Source organism: Trachurus trachurus, assembly GCF_905171665.1.
Source record: "Trachurus trachurus genome assembly, chromosome: 6".
Taxonomy (NCBI): domain Eukaryota; kingdom Metazoa; phylum Chordata; class Actinopteri; order Carangiformes; family Carangidae; genus Trachurus; species Trachurus trachurus.
The window spans coordinates 23,428,045-23,446,661 of NC_139897.1; the positions used below are offsets into that span (position 1 = coordinate 23,428,045).

The window sequence follows — 18,617 nt, forward strand, 5'->3', positions numbered from 1 at the left end:
ACAGAAAGAAAATATAAAGTGATAACAACAGAAAGTGACAGTCAAACAGAAAGAACGCATTAGCCTAAAGCCATAATGTTGGTAGAAAAAGTAGTGTTTGAGCAGGCAGATAGAGAGATGGGAGGAAAAAACAGTGGAGAGAAAGAGAGAGATAGAAGGAGTTCTGTTTTTAGCCTGTAGCTGTGGATTAGCCCTGACGGCCCCGGGAGTCAATCAGTCTGCTTGCTCCTCTCATCTCTGGGCACACAGGAGAATAACAGGTCTGTCTAACTGCTAGCCAGGGGCAGGTGGAGGTGTCGGGAGCAGTGGTGGACGATGGGGATGGAGCAGGAGGGTGAAGCCTGAAGGGAGATTGTGGAGGTGATGAATTAACCGTGAAGAATTTCCACAGCGTATGACGACTCAAATATATATGTTCAAATAACTACAACAACACTGCAAATGTAAAATATCTGTGTTTGCAAACTTCTCAGAAATTATGCCAGCTTTCACAAATCATTATGCTGAATCAATTAACTGACACAGAATTTTTTCATATCAGTAATGTTTTTAATTTGTTAGGATTTTGTGTGTGCGCGCCTCTGTTTCCCAGCAGACATTATGCAAATTGCTATTCAAAACTTAAATGTAAGCTTTCCTGTGATGCTGTAACAGCTCCTGCTCTTTAACTTATTTCTAGCTACAATATTTGATCACATTTAAATTATTCTGTTGTCAGGAAAGTTTGTTTATTTTGTCTATCGTGACTTTTCAGCATTATCTGTAATTTCCCAGCTTGGGATCAATAAAGTATATCTATCTAGATTAAGTATTAATCTCCAGCCAGAGCAGTTGATATGAACATCACTCACTATAGCGTTCATTGTTTACGACAGCATGGCATTACTGAATTATATTTTATGATCACCTGATCATTATCCAGTCAGTTGATGCAGTTAACTTCAATGTATATCATCATACAAGCTATATATCCTCAGAGCAGAAACCACCGTGCACCCACCATGCAAGTGGGACTTCCCAGATGTCTTTTACAGAAATTGTTTGCAGCAGCAGCAGCAGTGCACCAAAGCAAAACACTCAGCAGTACATGCCCTCTTAGATTGGCCTCCTTTTTTTGCAAAGGGGGCATTGCATACATATGTTTCAGTTGGTCGAGTTTGTCACGTGTGAGAGTCTGCCTGAACTAGCTCACAGTGGCTTTGCGCCTTTTAATGCTAAAGAGAGACTCTGAGACAATTAAACCTAATCTCACTGGTTAATTAGTGTAATTCCTGCTTTGAAACCAATTTATCAGACTCAATCCCCATTTGCGTAAAGTTAATTTTAGTTTTGCAATGCTAATTTTACTGTGAAAAGTAATGCATCATTAATTATCATATTTGTACATAAAACACTTTTCACTTGAACAGAAGTCACTTAGCTTATGCAGGTTTGAGAACTTCCTAATTTAATCACGGTTCCCTAATTAAATAAATAAAACAGAACAGTCAGCAAGGGAGAGAAAGAGAGGGAACTGCCGAGCAGGGATTTCCATCTATATTTATGTCATGTTAACCTGTTAGCAAGATGCAAAATGTCAGAGCCACAAAAGTAATTGGATTACTTTGAGTTTGACGAAACCTAATTTACTTACAGGTACACTGGGATTAAGTTTTACAATACATTGCCTGGCCCAGGGTCAACCACTGCTGAAGGGAGATGTAATAAAGATAAGGAGGCAGGGGTTGTGCAGAAAGATGCATTTTCTAATGATTACACACATGGGTTTAATGCTGCAGACTCTTAGCCCTGTTAACAGTGTCAATTTAAGGACATTAGCATCTCAACATTTATTTTAATGGACTGCCATGATCTTTTGAGAGCTGTCACAAGGATGTTTGTTATTCTCTATATGTTATATCAACTCTGAAGATCCTTCAAGTTAAATGTGTCAAGACTGTGTCCAAATCTGGGCCAGACTCTTTATGGCATGTATCACCCCCCCTCTTTCTCTCCCAGCCTTTCCAATGTAGCTCTACTAATTGCTGTAGCCAATGTACTGCCAAAATTAATGGTGGGAAATAATAGTAAATATCATGCCAGATGACTCCTTCCTTCAAGTGTCTGATAACTGAAAGCAACAAATTACATAAACAAATCTTCAGCCATGGCCAAACGATAACATAAAACCATTAGTGAGCTTAATAATAAGAGGTTAATAGACCTGGGTTTTACTTTACTGTGTATAGGAAATGTGGGCACAGACCTGGAACAGTGTGCTACTGAACTCCGATAATCACTACTTATTTGCTGTGGCTGTTGTTTGATTACTGTTTGCCCACTAAGATAGCCATTAAGACTGACAGTTTGAATCTGGAGTGTAGCAATTGCATAAACAACACAATAATTGAGTTATTCAATCTGAGCTCTGGAGGCCGAGAGTGATGCCTTAAATGACACACAAACATAGCAATGCAGGATAACAAACACAGCTCCTGAGAAGAGAAATCTGTCCCCGGCGCTCTGTGGCATCAGAATTTTGCTCTGACGTTAGTTTTGCAAGATGTGCAAATGAAGATTGAAACCTCTGTTAATTAGACAGGGAGATCCAGCTGCCAGCCATAACAATCTGACAGCTTGATGCGGCGATGGAAACATTTCTGACAGGAGAGGGTAGTCTTTTACACTCGAAGGTTTCATCACCCTGAAAATTATCATTTGCTCTTGGCTTTGCAACAAATCCTGCTGTGTCTTCTTTTAATATCATCCACTTTACTTTTTATGTTCTTTTTTAGTGCCGAACATGCAGACGTGGGTAGACACGCTTCCATAAATTGCAGTCTGCTTTAGTAACTTACAGTGCTTTTAATCAGAACTTTTGTGACAAAACGGTGTGAAGCAGAGGCCAGCAGCCATGCTCCATTGATGCCGAGGCAGGCTGATGATGACACAGGCGTGATGCAACCGAGATGAGGAGGAGTGGGAGAGGAGCGGATCCGAAAAATGATAGTGATTAGATGTGGGGAGGATTCATTTAGAAAGACAAACAGCTTAATTTAAAGCTGGCCAAGCACAGAGACAACCTCTTTCAATCTCAAATGAGTTAGAATTTGCATCTTCTCATTCAAAGGGGATACAGCTCTCATCCTTACTTTCTTGGGCTCACATTTAGAGTGATAATAGATTATCTAGCGCCTCGTCCAGTCCCTTTCTGCTTTGGCTAAACTCTGTGTTCTTAATCTTGTTCTGATTTTGTCACAGCTACTTATCTCCAGTATATAAGGGCTGTTTTCTTTTTCTGCCTTTATCTTTGCCAGCGGCAGTGGCGAGTGGAGGGGTGAGAAAATGGCAAAGGCCTGGACTGAGTTTAAGGCCTCACCCCTAATAAATGGTTTAACCAGGTGAGCCAGCAGAGCGCCGCCTGCTCAGCCCTAGACTGCACACAGAAAAGCAACCGAGTGCAGAGATAGCTGTAATTTTATGATTATTACACAGTAGAGATGCCAAACTCGCTACCATTACATTTGATTTCCTCCTATCTCTCACTGCCATACAATCTGCTGATGGTTTTACAGCGGAGAATGAAATTAAAGATTTGAGCTTAAAGAAAAAACAAACGTATCGAGGTGTTTATCTGCTAATCGGTCTCGGTAGCTGGAGATGTGATTTTCTCTGCAGACGACATAAAGGAATTTTTAAGCTGTAAAGTTTCAGTTGCGGGTGAATGTTAGATGGTCTGCATTTTCCATCCATCATCTATTCATCTTCATATCCTCTGTGCTGACTGAAAGTCATGTGTTTCTAAACCCACCAGTTGTAGTTAGAGGGAATTTACGGAAAAATATGGAAATACATTTACTCACTGCTATTAAAATTACCTTAACTTTGGCACAGTGAGAGTATTTCAGCTTTGTACTGGATCCAGATCATGTGGGTTGCTGGGTATGAAGAGAGGAGGTAGTAGCCTTTTGTGTCTGTGTGGGTGTGGGGAGGTGTCTGTATTGGTGGATATGAAATTGGATCACTGCCATTATCCCAGGGAATCAACACCTACGCACTTATTTTAAGGTTTCCACCACACTTGACATACACTACACACAATCATTTACACAAATAGTAAATATTTACCACTTGGATACTTGCCTGAATTGCTGGAGGGATTTAACAGCCAGGGCAATACTAGTGTGTTTGACATTTCCATTTATTAGCCTGGGATATTTTCCTAGGTAAGCATGTGTAGAGAGATGGGACTTGCTGTACTATACGTTTATGACATATTAAATCTGAAAGTGTAGAGTTATGCAAACCTTACACTTGTGCTTTGGTCATTGTGAGTCAGTGTTATCCAAACTGTCAAAAAACAACCTGCATGGGAGAGCTTTACTCAGTGTATCAAAAGTCTGGAGTGTGATGTCTTTTCCCTTCTTGTTTTTTTTTTTCTTCTACTAATCTTTAAAAATCCAAAAGCAAAACTAAAAGGAATAGACTCAGCAGAGTTTCTTCTCTTGTGTAAATAAATATTATTACTATTATTACTCATACTACCAACAGTAGTAAACCAGTGTTGCTCCCAGTGGAACTGTGTGACATTAGTTTGCGGATTTATGGGTTACATTTAAAAAAGACTCTTTTACAACAACAACAAAGAAGGCAGTAGTGGTCGCTGTCAGAGTGGATACCGAAGTTCACAGCTCTGTCCTTCCTTTTATTTGATCCAGGGAAGTTTACACCAGAATCCTTAATCAGCATAACCCAACATCAAACTCACTGGGCCTCCGTTTCTTTTGTAAAATTAAAAGTGAAAATACACTTTTAAAAATGGCAGTGTACTGTAAGGGAACTTATCAGCTAGCCGTGTTTTTTTTCTCTGTTTCTCACCTAGTGAGGATGGAAACTTTCTACCATTGACATTGAGTTTATCATTTTCCACAGTGTTGTGTATGTACACACTGTATCAAAAAATGCATGTTCAATAACAACTTTACAAGATTCTTGTTTTAAAAAAGAAGTTAACACAGAATGTTGCTGCTTAATAAGCTTGTGAGCTACAGCTGGTACAATCTAACAGCAACAGTTGTCACTTGATCTCATGTTCTTATCTCCTTCTGCATTCGTTTACCCATTATTAGAAATGTAGATAAGTATTTTTAGCATCTAAATCTGTTACCATTATCACTTTAAACTGTGTGTGCGGTTATAGATTTGAAAAGTTTGTTTTTAATTTGTTGTATCTGCTTAATATGCTGTTTAGACAATGAGACTCTATTCAAAAAAGTCAAGAGATGCTCAGCTGTAGAGAAACTCGGTGCAAACAAAAAGCCAGCAACACTCAGTGTTCTTCGTGTTACTTCAATTACTCACAGGTACAGGCAACTAAACACAGACCGGTTTCGACGGCTGTCTTCTTCAGTGTGTATCTCACATACTTTGTTAAAGTTACACAAAGTGTTGCTGGCTTTTTGTTTGTACAGACAATGAGACTCTGCCTATTATGAAACTGGATTAAATTCATCGTCATGTGTCATATTTTAACATCCAAGTCATTTTGCCTCATTAGTCAGATGTTTGTCGATGTGTTTTTTTTTTTTAATGTTTGTCCTAAAATAGTAATTTTCACATAATCAGCATTTCATGGCAGGAACATTTACTGCTCTGCGTGTAGCTTCCTGTAACAGCACCGTTAAAACCTAGACTGGATTTCATTCCAGCACTGCTTGACATTTATTGCACATACTGTATATCTTGACTTGCTGCCTTCCCCCTTCCCTCTCCCCACTTGTCCCCCTCACCATCACCACCACTACCCCTCACACAAACACACATTCACACACCCTTAATTTTGTGCAACTGTTTTTTTTCCCCTTGAAAAGGTGGAGGAGACCCATTTTCCAATTACAGATCTTGTCTTTAGGTGTTAATTGCTGACTGACCTCTGGAGCTGTTGTGGATGCCATGTGGGTTTTTTTAATAACCTCTAATCGCAGTGAAACAGAGAGCAGTAATAGAGAAGAGCCAAGCTGCTTCTTAACCCAGCATCCTCCAATAAGGTGTAATCTCATATGAACACAGAAGCCGGCCGTGTGCCAAGTCAAACTGCTCTTTTGCAAACATGAGTCACTGTGATTCATTTTCTTCTGGTATTGAAATGACATACGAAACAAAACACAATTTTGTGTTGTTTGGGTTAAATTAGGTCAAATTTGGAGAAAAGAGCATGGTGGATTTTTATTAGGTTTATTAGCATTTGTCTTTGTAAAAGGAATCCGGTCTTAGATTTCACTTGGGAGCATCTGAAAATGAAAAACATTCAAAGGAGAATTGACTTTAGAATAATCATGAGTGCGCCACGCTTTACTGCAGCCATGTTGTCCTGACTTTTCATACCCACCCAGGTCATTATGGCTCACATTTCTCCACAAAATAATGAGCGTCCAGGCCCACAGTGGAGGTCTAAAGTGTAATGAGTGAATCAATAAAGACTTTTGCCCTCTGCCTGTCCTCATATGTGCAGAATTGTGTTTTGTGTGTTTCCAGGCAACCCTCCAGCCACAGGTACTGGCACATTGGTCATCCAGCTGGAAGACTACAACGACAACGCTCCCTACGTGGTCCCATCGGTAGCACGGGTGTGTGAAGATGCCAATGATATGAACGTGGCCGTAGTTGGGGGACGGGACAAGGACCTCCCACCTAATGGTGCACCCTTTAAGATAGAGCTGGCAAAACAGTCCGGTCTAGACACAACATGGAAAGTTACCAGGATCAATTGTGAGTATTTTATTTTCATAAAAGAACTTGTATGCTGTCATGCTCGTATGGACCGTTGCGGACATAATAATGGCATTCAGTAAAAGGAAACGTCTCGGCTACTAAACAACATCAGGCCTTTCAGCAGTCAATAAATCTTTCTTACAAGAACCTTATGACTGCACCACGAAACAGGTTTTATGCACTGTACTGTATGCGAGCCACTTCTTTGCTTTTATTATACCCTCACTATTTCTCCTTTCACCAAGAGTTTCAGCCTGTTCTCAGAGTTGCCAAAAAGCTCCCTGGGGAGTGTAGGAATAAACATAAATGAGAAAAGACATTGTGAGAAAGGTGAGAGAAAGCTGCCAAAGCACAAAAGTAACTTTCTTTGTAAAAATGTTAAAGGGTCAATTCAACTGTGCACAGTTTTATATCCTGTCTCACAGTGTTAATATGAGTCCATGCTGAATACAGAGCAGAATTACTGCAGATGCTCAATGATGATGATGATGATCACATGAGGATGCGGTGTGTAATATGATACAAGGGGGGGGGAGGAGGGAAGAGGATAAACAGACAACCAAGACATTGATTCAGGAGTTGCATGACCGACAGCGGTGTCTGCGTGTGTTTGAGTGACAGAGCAGAGCTGAAACTTGCCCAGAGGTATTAGCTGTGACTGACAGCGGGAGAGGGAGGTACAGACACTCCTCAATCACCACCGCTGGAAAAGACAGATAGGGCCGGCAGAGAAAGAGCAGGCTCATACTGAGATGAACTGCCACTGTGCTCGTTTCGACCGTGTGTGTGTGTGCATGAGTGTGGAACCAGGAGAGTGGTGGTTTTACCTCAACAATATATCTCTTTTATGATGGTAACAATTTTGCATGGGCTCATTTTCAGCAACTGTGTTCAGTTCTTCACACAGCAGTTTGCACAGACAATCAACATCACACTTTTTAATTCACACTTTTCAGTTGTGTTTGTTTTTAATCAGACATATTTCATCATCAGAGACTCAAAGACTTATTATTATTTTTACATACAGATGGATGATGAATTAAAGTAAAAAAAAAACAAGAAAGCAATTAGTGTGTCAGCGTTGAGAACAATACTGTACAAATACGTGCACAATCTGAAAATGAGTCAATTTAAGCGGTAAAGTAGATTTTGTCCTCAATTTACTCAAAACTTTAACTTTAAACTTCCACTTGTCATTAGCAGAGAGATGTAAAAGAATTTTAAGCTGAGTGATTTGATGTTTCTTGCCCAAATTCACCTCGAGAGGCTCGTTCAAAGACTCTGGATTTTGTGTATGGGCTTGTACCTTTGACTCTTTATCAAAGAACCAGATATTTTGTAGTCTCATCTTTAGTATTCAGCTGGGAGAGCTTCATGTCTGTCCAAGCATTGCAAGTACTGCAACTAGCAGTCCCCTAACATCATCTATGGAAAAAATGAATCAGACTTTTTACTTACGCAACCCTGAATCAAACTTTGCAATTCTATAACCTTAATACTAAAACTTTTTACTTAAATGTGTCACTGGTTTGTATGTATTTTCATCTAATGTTTCAAAAATGCATGTGGCCTAAGTATAGAGGTGCATACTGTTTTTCCACACTCTTGAGTTGTGTTGATTCGAGCACATTCAAATGTTTGTTCAGGATAGGATATGTCTGGTTGTGCTGAGGTCTGTTGATGCGTCACCAACTGATCGTAGTTCCTGAAACACACTGATGAGGCGGTGAGGTGGGACAGATTTGTTCAGAGAGGGGCCTCTGCATTTATCTAATGTTTACTGCTGCTCACAGTTGCCTTGTGACACTGTTTTGAGTGCACTCTCAGACAATATCAATTTTGTAATTGAATACAAACCTGGAGGCATAACAGCCCTGGCATTCCTACACCTAGAATGTGCAGCTTTTGCATATTGTGACACATTTTAGCATGAAGTGAACCGGCTTAAATATTGTCTCCTGTGTCTCTTAAGGGATTTTAAAATATGATGCAACAAAATGTAACAATCTTATGCAACCTAATCGGTGCCAATTTTTGTCACTTCAGTTGTCAGGAATGGCTTTATACCCAGTCACTTGGGGCATATAAGTTTTGTGTAATAAATCACATATTTAGTTTTTGTTTTGCTTTGCAAAGTAGGGCAGCTGTCAATGCAGGAGAGTTGGACAGTGCTTGCCAGATGAGAGACAACTGTCCATCCACTCCATTAAATCTTCCTTTTCCTCTTTTTTTATGTGTCTCCCACAGCCACACACGCCCAAATCATGCTTTTGCGCAGACTGGAGAAAGGCAACTACCCGCTGCCGTTGCTCATCACCGACTCAGGGGTTCCCCCTTTGTTCAACAACACAGAGGTCAAAGTTCAGGTGTGTGTCTGTAAGAACAGGATGCTCTGCAGCTCTGCCCACTCTCACCGCTCCAGCCTTCTCGTGCTGCTCGCGGCGCTCCTGCTTGCCCTGCTCTGTAAGTACCATCATACTCACAAACCACAACAACAGAGTGAACTTGCTTTGCTGATTTGTTTATTGGTGTCATTGTTTTTCAAGAGGATTAATAGTGAAGTGGTATAGTTTGTTGGTCTCTATTTCAATTTTTTTTTTTAGAAATCTATTTCTAGGCCAGATTGTCAAATTATACTGATTTTTAGGACGAGTATATTTCAAATAGGAGCAATTCTCTGTACTCAGTGAATTCTATATATTCCTATGGGTACGCAAGTGTCTCTGCGCACAGTTTTCAAAACTTGTATTCATCGCTTTCACTTGCAAAACTAAGTCTTTTGCATTTCACATTTCTATATTCTTCTGCCAACATGCCTACAGCACTCCCCAGGAAGCCAAACTTGAAATTACTCTGAATATCTCATTTAAGCCATTAGCAAGAACATGAATTATTCAACCTCCTCTATTCACAACACAAAGTAATGGAGGAGGACGTCCAGCAGCCAGTTTGGTGAAAAGAAAAATCATTTGCAACTTTAAGGCCCCCCAGATTGTGTTCACCCGTCTGGGCTTGTCCTCAATAGTTTATAGTCAGTCTCGCTGTATGCCAGAGGTGGGAACGGCGGTAAGGATGTGGAAAGTGTCAGGGAAGAGAGGAAGATGAGAAGGAGAATAACATTAGGAATGACATGGAAAGGAAAAGAGAAGAAAAGGAAACACAGACATCATGATTTTTGGCAGAAAAGATGATGTAGTCGTGATTATTCCATCCTTTCTTCCTCTCACATGTGTCTTACTGATCATCTGAAAAATCACAGTCATGTCTCCTCTCTTTCCAGCTGTCTTTCTTCTCTCTTCTTTGTCTTGTTCTATTGATCCTAAAATCTCTTTTCTCTCGCTCTCACATCTCATTGATTGCTCCCGCTTCCATATTTTTGACCACTTCCTGTGTGCTTCATCCATCGGCCCCTGTCTCTGCCAATGTTTTTCCTTCTCCATATGACTTCTCTTGCTCTTTTGCTTTCTCTCTGTTTAGCAACCAGCCACACTCCTCCCATAATCCTTTGCTTAGAGGCAGAATCGCTGCGTCTCATCTTCTCATTTTCTCTGTGTATCTGTGAATCACAGCATCTAGCATGACCCATTGATCTTCCTCTGAGTATGGATCAATCTGTCTATTGATGCATATCTTCTCTCCAAGCGCATCCATAGCAGATGACTGCGGTTCATATGGAAAGGCTTTTTTTTTTTCTTTTTTGAAGTTGCGTCTTAAGGAACTCATCAACACCTCGCTCTCTCGTGATGCAGTTAGAGCACTTAGTCACCTGCAACTTCTGTTCAAACTCGTGATTCACAAGACACAAAGTATTAAATTAAACTGACAATGCGTAGCAAGCGGCAGCATAAGAACACCGCACTTCAGTGCTGATAGGCCATTAGTCGCGGTTTCACTGCAACACACTAATCATGAGCGTAAGCTGATGCTGTGTCAGCATTCGCGGGCGAGCAGCCACCTCTCGGAAAGTATTATGGCAGCGAGCCTGAGAGTATCCCAGCTGGAACAGTCAGTTAAATTTTCACAGTCTCACTTTTCCGAAATATTTGGTTAGCTGTGGTTGCCATGGTAGAAGCCGGAGCGTCTGAACTAGAAAGCATGATAATTGGTTGACATGCCAAGATGACATTAGGAGAGTTTTCTCCGCAGATGTCCTTTTACTCTGAACGACAGTAGCATTCATTACTCTACTGTAAATAGTGCAGTGACAGACGGGAGCTTTCATTAACCAAATAGCGGCTCCGGACGACAGATTCCTGGTCGGTGGGTTGCCTGGACCCGCGTCTGTGTACATGCCCATTCATCTGGACTGAAGCGTGTTTGTGTAGCAGGAACAGACGTAACAGTGAGCTGGTGTTACCCTGGAGCTGGAGGTTGTAGAGTACAGAGAGAGTGGAAACAAGGACACTGTGTTAGTGTGTGTGTGTGTGTGTGTGCATTTTGAGTCGATGTTACAGCCAACTTGACAACAGAGGTCCTACATTTCCAATGCAGAACATCCCTTCACACACACACACACACACACACACACACACCCAGAGAGCCGACTCCTGCTCGAGCTCATCACAGAGACCTGTGCTGGGGGACAGATAGAGAGGACTGATCGCTGCAGTGTATGGTCCGATAGTCTGACAGAGAGCCAGAGACGATCCTGTTTCAATTCCCTTATCTCCAAGCTGAACTCTGACCCTGCAGGAGGAGAACGATGATGGGAAGAAAAATGGAAAGAGCCTTAGGGGAAGGATGTAAAAAGGAGACCAGAATAAAGGTGTGAAGATTAAACTCTTCTGTTTTGTTCCATTCTTGCCCACTGGGCTACAGGCGTACAGTGTGCAAGGCCACACAACCGTACGGCAGTTTTCTTAATTTCTCTGGCTGCTTCCATCTCTAGCTCTCTTCTCTTTGTCTCCTCCCACTTTACTGTAGCTTCCTTTCTCTGTTAGTCCTCAACTGTGTCTCCCAGAAAACACTTTATATAACAAATTAACATCGGGAAACATTTTTCTAAGTAAAGTAGTGCTGATAGAATTTTATTCCCGTTCAACATAATTAAGTAAACATTTACTGTATATTGAACCTATTTGCAAACTGTTCACTGTCAGCATATTTATTTTCTCCCCAGTATTTACTCCTGGCCACTAAAGCAAGCCAGAGCATGTAGTGTAATACTAAGAACAACTCAGCTCCTCAGGAACAGATTTATTCTTAGGTTGTTTGTTTGAGTGATTAAAAAAAAAAAAATCATTCACCAATTTTCCATACTGAACAAAATTGACGCATCATATTATCATGCTCATGCTTCAAATAGATTTTTTTTTGTCAGTATCGCAGCTGCATTTCAGAAGATGCAGAAAAATTGACAGTGTCTTTAAACAAGTTCAATCAGACAACTCTGGAATGAGAAGAAATCATTTATTGAGCATAAGCATAGCAAGCTGAAGCACAGCATGGATAACATATTCTTGAGCATGGCTGCAGCAGGTTTGGCGTCAGGCTCTGACTCATATTCGTTCCCTGAATGATCTGCCTTGCCAGACATTTACAGGGAATGAAGCGGACCCCCCACAAGGGATCAAGAGACAGAGCCCACAGGTGGATGCTGGGGAGGTGGTGGGTTTGCAAAACCTCATGGGCAGCAGGGCAGCAGCAGCAGCAGCAGCGAAAGCAGAGCAGCAGCGGCGTAGCAGCAGAAGCATAGCCAGGGGCGAGCAGGTGAGCTGGGAGATTTAAATAACCCGCCCTATCTGGGCGAGGAGAGCATGTGACCGATCAGCTGATCAGGATGGGCGCGGCTTGAGTCGTCTGCCTGAACTAGCTTCGCAGGCTTCGTTCGCATCATTCTCTGCCAGGAGTAGGCTAAAGTATGTGCTCTGCTGTTATGAAATCATGTCATCTAATCTCTCTGTGACCATCTTGACCACTTCTACTTGACTTTAGGAAAGGTCTAACTTCCTGTCAAATCATACTCTTTATGTCTGTCACAATACAGCACCGCTCGATGACATCTCGTTGATTGCTGTGCTATTAATACCTTGTTACGGATCCATTTACACAACTGTTACTGACACTGTCAAATTTGTCAGGTGGCTTCTTTGTCTGATGATTTACAGCAGCAGTTCTTAAAGCTCTGCAGAGTGAAAGTCCTCTTCTTCTGAAAAATGAAACTTCCCCACAAAGAAAGGAGATCATGTAGCCTTATATAAACTATATACTGTATGATGCCCACCTTCTCATTAACAAGTAGTTTAGTGTTCAAGCAATCCTATGATCTAAGCTTGCCTCAAGGTGCCCAGTATAATTTGTCAAATGCAGTCCAAGCAAGTAATCCAAAGGATCCAAAGGGGATAAGAGGATGAGAGTAGAGTCATTGGCTTTTCAATATTTAACAATATTTAGATATTTAGCCTTATCCAAGCTTTCTAGTGGCATCAACCAATGGTAAACATACAGTATGGGTCCCAGGGGGCAAAGGGGGGCACACACTGATGTGTACATTTTCAAATATGTATATGAAATTCAATAAACTTTCATAATAAATAGATATATGTACTGTATTGGGACAAGATTTCCAGTTGTCATAATAGTGCAAAATGCTTCTCTGACATTTTGTGCAAGCTGTACAGGTGCACTGCAGTTTGAAATGGTGACTGTCAGAGCAGCCAATGACTTGTCAGAGTGAATGGACATCAAACAAACGCTGTTACATTTAAACCTTCAATTCAGCCGGAGATTTTGCCTGAGCAGCCAAAAGAACTGAAATCAGACCGTAATGTGAGAGTTACTTACGCACAGCTTTGTGTGGATAACAGCAAAGGAGTGTCACACACTGGAATGCTTCATCTGCAGGGAAAAGCTGTCACACGTGGCAGTGGTGCCAAGTAAGATTAAAACCATGAAAAAAATCCACTATGAAGGGATATCATGGTTTTAAAAAAGTTTGTGAAGTTCTGACCATGAACGACTCTGTATGTGAACGCCTGTCTACAGCATCAAAATCCATAGGATTTTGGTGCAGAATTAGGATATCACACTTCCTGGAGTGAGAAAAAAAACAAGAAATTGCCAGTGAATCTAATCCAGGCTTTTAATAACATTTCCTTGGCAAACCGAGCCAAGCCAAATGAGTCATTACATCGTGTGAATACATTGTATATGATACAGGATTGGTGGCTGCTCTTTGTGTGAAGTTACACAACACAGGACAAGAACGACATGTAGTCGTTCTTATCCTCCTCTGCACAAGCTCTAAACCCTCTGGAGGACGCATAATCTACAATCTCTGCAGCAGTGGGTATTTTGTGAGTGTGTGTTGGACTGTGGGTAATATATTTCTGAGGATCTGAATGTTGATGTATCTGAGTAAGGCTTGAAGAGCAGAACAGAAAAGGCACTCTCAACAAGTAGCCTACTTCAGTTCCATATTCCATCTGAAGTATAGTGTCGTCTCTACAAACATAAACAAGACAGACGGCAAGATTGTGTGTCTTCATGAAATAATGCTAGAAGCAGGAAGTTGATTTTTCTTGAAAGAAACAGGAAACTGGATCATCTCTTCCCCCCTACTGATTTTCTTTTGTTGTGTGCATCTACAGTACTTGAAGCTAAAAGAATTTCAACAAAATGTGGATTGTGAAGGCTGCCTCTTAATGCGCTGAGGAGCTGTTCCTTTGCTTTCGCCAGCACCTTTCCATCCATATTTTTTTCCACTGGCTCCTCCAGCACCGTTCTTCTAAGACACCCTGCCAGAAGTAGACCCAAGTCCTCACTGGCTTTCTGTCCTAGCTCTCAGCCATATAACACTCCACTGAGGTTTGCTTTTCAGACCCTTAAATAATGTATGTAACCCTGCAGGGCAGAGAGGGAGGGCGAACCTATGCCTGTGTGTGCAGAGTGCCAACATATACTGTGTCTTCTAATGCTTACTAGACCTTTGTTTGCTGTTGAAGGATTGTCTGCTAAATCCCGGGGCTTTACAGGGGCCTATGTTCACTCCCCTCCATTGTAAGCCTTTCTTTTGTGATCAGTGTGCCATAGACTCCAACTGGTGAACGCTACACACACATGCACGTGCGCACACACACCATGAATTACCATGAAGTAGGGAGCAATTATGGTATTTTCTAACAATCCTAAGGGGGGTGCATGCAGATATATAAACACAAACACATAATGTACACTACACACAATCAGCTCTGAGGTGTTAGATGTCCATGTGAAAGCATCCATTGTTCACCTGAGATGAGAATGGCTAATTGGGCAAACTCAGCGCAGTCAATACGTGCTCCCATAGGCTGCAGATGCACACAAAGAGGACAGCTAATCATAAGAAGTGTTCCTTATTTTAGAAGTAATTACAGGGAAGAATGCTCTAGTTTACCTGCTAATACAGATCACAGGGGGCGAGTCAACACAGATGACCACACTGCCCCCTATCAGTGCTGGTGTGAACTGATGTGCTCTGTACAGTAAACTCACTATCTCTCTGCAGCACCCTCACTGTTGCTCAAAATGAAATTCTCAAACTTGATGATGTGTGGCTGGAGGCAATAAGCTGGCCATGATGTACAGTATGTAAATAATGTGTATTTTATACATATGTGGAGTGGACATAGCTGGACTTTGGAGATTAATTTAGTTGCCCACAGTGGCTGTGTGTGAATGTGGTTAATGAGGGATGTGAAAATGGGTGATAAAGTGAAAATCTCCTGAGGTACGGATGCAGATGTTTGTAACTGGTATGTCTACTTTTCTATCTCTCACTCTCTCACACACACACACACACACACACACACACACACACACTATTTTACCCATTTCATCCTACACTGTACCTAATTCACCCTGCATGTGCTCAATTTAGGAAGGTCTACGAGCTCAAGCCACATACTGAAATCTTTTCCATGCAGGATTATGGGTTTCAGCGGCAGATTTGTCTGTGGTTTTATCGTAGTGCAAAGACCTGCTTCTCCCCTTTTTTCCTGTAATTTCAGTTAGAGTAATAATGTAATTCCAAGACTAAAGGAGAGAGAGGGGGAGAGGAAAAGCAAAGCATTTACCATTAAACACAACAAACAACCCTCAGCCCAGATGCCACTAATTTACCTCCATCCTCCCAGGGTTTTAGTCCGCACTATTCCTCCTCTCTGATCCCTCGCTTTGCTCTGACAGCCACTTTTCCTCTTCCTTCTCCAGCTCTACACTAATCCCCTCTCGGCTGGAGAGACGGGCTGTTTAGGGGCTTATTTACTCTTGTAAAAATGACTTTTTCACAGCTTCCTTTGAAGAGACCTCGTGCCAGAGTGAAGTGAATGGTAGAAGGGGTTGTGTCTTGTCTTTAGATCAAGCTGGGAGTGATTTTGATCTTTGAACTGAGATAAAGAAAGTTGTGTATAACAATTTAGCCATAACAGCACAGTGATGCTTTAGGGCCTTAACAGGCTACAGAATGAGTTTTTGAAAATCTACGTTAATGACACGTTACTTAGTAAACTCTGGGAAATGCCCTTATCTTGTAGATAGATGCAAAGATGCAGACTTTTATTGCTAGTGCATAATTACATCGTTACCTCATGTTGAAATGCAAACTATACTTGTTACCTTTTAAAAGAACCCCAAAAGTTATCATATTTGCTTTAGAGATAGATGAATTATTTGTTGATCATTAGCAAGTGAAGCTTTAAGGCATCATAAATTGTTTATGAATATAAAGTTGTTGCACCAGACTGCACTCATGTTTTACTCATATATTATGAATGATGTGTTGCTACATTTGTTGCTACATCTGTTAAACACTTGCACAGGGATATACCAGGGACTTTTCAACTCCAAATCTGAAGTTACTAAAAAAAAATAAGCCTAGAAAGAAAATATAAGTTGTGTGTTGTCAGCACAATGAAGTGAAATTAGTTTCTGACTTTGATCATCATACAAATGTCAGCATTTGTAGCCCTTGAATAGACCATTCAGCTTATAATCAATAGGTGTGACAGAGGTATAACTAATAACTATCATTGTGGAAATATAGCATGTATATGTTGCTGTTTAAGGACCTTGGGATTATGTCAAGTGTCTTCTGATAATGTTTTGATGAAGCCACATGCTATGTGGGTTCCCACAAGTATTAATTATGTCCATCCACTTCTGCTCATTTTTTGAATAAGTTTTATTTGCACAACTGTAGAATCAACAAAGTAATGGCTTATCATTAAACCTCACCTATAAAAAGTAATTAAGCAAATAAACAAACAACAAACATTAATATAGCTTGAATAGCATTACAAACAAAATAGAATAAAATAAAGGAAACAATAAATCATTTTAAGTAAAAAAAAAAAAAAAAAAAAAGAAAAGAGAAAAAAGAAAAAAGAACAAATTACAAGGCCTTATGGAGAGTCTGAATTAGGTACAAGAATGTTTTGTAATCAGAGCATTTTTTAGTTTCAGTTTGAATGCGTATTTCTGTTCCATAACTGGGCTTCATGGTATCTGATACATATGGTATTTGATACCATGACAACAAATGTTAGTGTTGCATTCAATACTGGTTAATTTGCAACAAGTGTGACTCATAACTACTGTCCTACAAATATTCACAAGCAGTTTCTTTGCTGGAAATACAACAGAGGATCAATGGGTGTATTTGTGACAGCAAACAAAATGAACTCAGATTGTTTCAGTATGATATAATTTTTCCATTCTACCCTAATGTGCCAAATAATTTGTTACAGAGAACCATGTTTGTTACACAGAGCCAACTAAGAAGGCTTCATTGGAAACTGTTTAGAAAGAGGCAGACGCTCTCAGAAAATACTTGGCAGGTGATTGAATGAGCTGTCTGCCTATCACTGTCTATCACAGGCTTCAACCATCTTCACCCAATCAGATGTCACATCCATCCCATTTTTTTTTCAGTTTTTTCAGTACCAATTGAGTCAATCTGTAAATCAACCTCTTGCCGAAGCCAGGCAGGAGGAGACCTCTGTGCTTCGGTCCTAATTCAAAAGCTTTTGGCAATGGGAAGGTAGATTTTGACTCATAATAAATCCAGGGAAAAAGTTAATACCCTTAGTCACTATGATCTAAATTCATACGTACAGAGCGATATATGAAGGGAGATACAAGGATATCAATTCACAGAATGAAAAAAGTGGAAACAAAGTGATCCATCTTTAGATACACACAAAGGATTGGAACGTACTATCAAAATGAATAAAACTGAGTCTTTTGTCATCTGATGCTGAGAAATGTTTGTGTACAGTGATTAGAGGGTGTATTGTTTCCCTACAGTAATCAAGCCTCCCTAAATTTCCTTATGGGTGCTCATCACCAAAATATGTGTGATAACATTATGAAACGTCATTACATTCTTTACATCTTAAGATTTCTAATAGGTTCACAACCTGTTCACTTCAAGGATTACACTGTAAACACATATGTTTTCAGATTTGGGGCTGGTTAGGCTTATTAACTTCCATTGTATTCAATGCTACCCTGACAGACTTCCTGTCTTCCTCTCTAATGTTTCTTCTTCATGCTGCAGTGCCGCTGTTTTCGTCTAGCAGCCGTGACATACCTGGGCTAATCAACTGTCACCCTCCTCTCCTCTCAGCAATTAAAAAGGCTTGGAAACAGTTTCCGCTCCCTCCAGTGTCCTGTTTGATTCTGCTTCGCCTCCTGCAGCTTGTTAAATTTAAATTTTACGCATTAAGCTGTCGCTTTTACCCACAGAGGCTTACAATAAGTGGCGACAGTAAGATAAGTCAACATCAGTGAATCGCTGTAATACTCCATTAGGTCATTCATACAGTGAAAGGGAGTATGAGTGAAAATGCACTCCTTTCTCTGTGGGGTTGTGAAATGGAAATAGGTTT

General features: G+C 40.7%; 1 protein-coding gene across 1 annotated transcript in view; it reads left to right on the forward strand.

Moving 5' to 3' along the window:
- The window catches only part of cdh13 (cadherin 13, H-cadherin (heart)), a 306,474-nt gene that overhangs the window by 281,130 nt on the left and 6,727 nt on the right, over positions 1–18,617 (forward strand). Inside the window, exons 12-13 of the mRNA XM_083974351.1 lie at positions 6,514–6,747; positions 8,998–9,213. Coding sequence (XP_083830477.1) covers positions 6,514–6,747; positions 8,998–9,213 — 450 coding nt within the window. The remainder of the gene's footprint in view (positions 1–6,513; positions 6,748–8,997; positions 9,214–18,617) is intronic.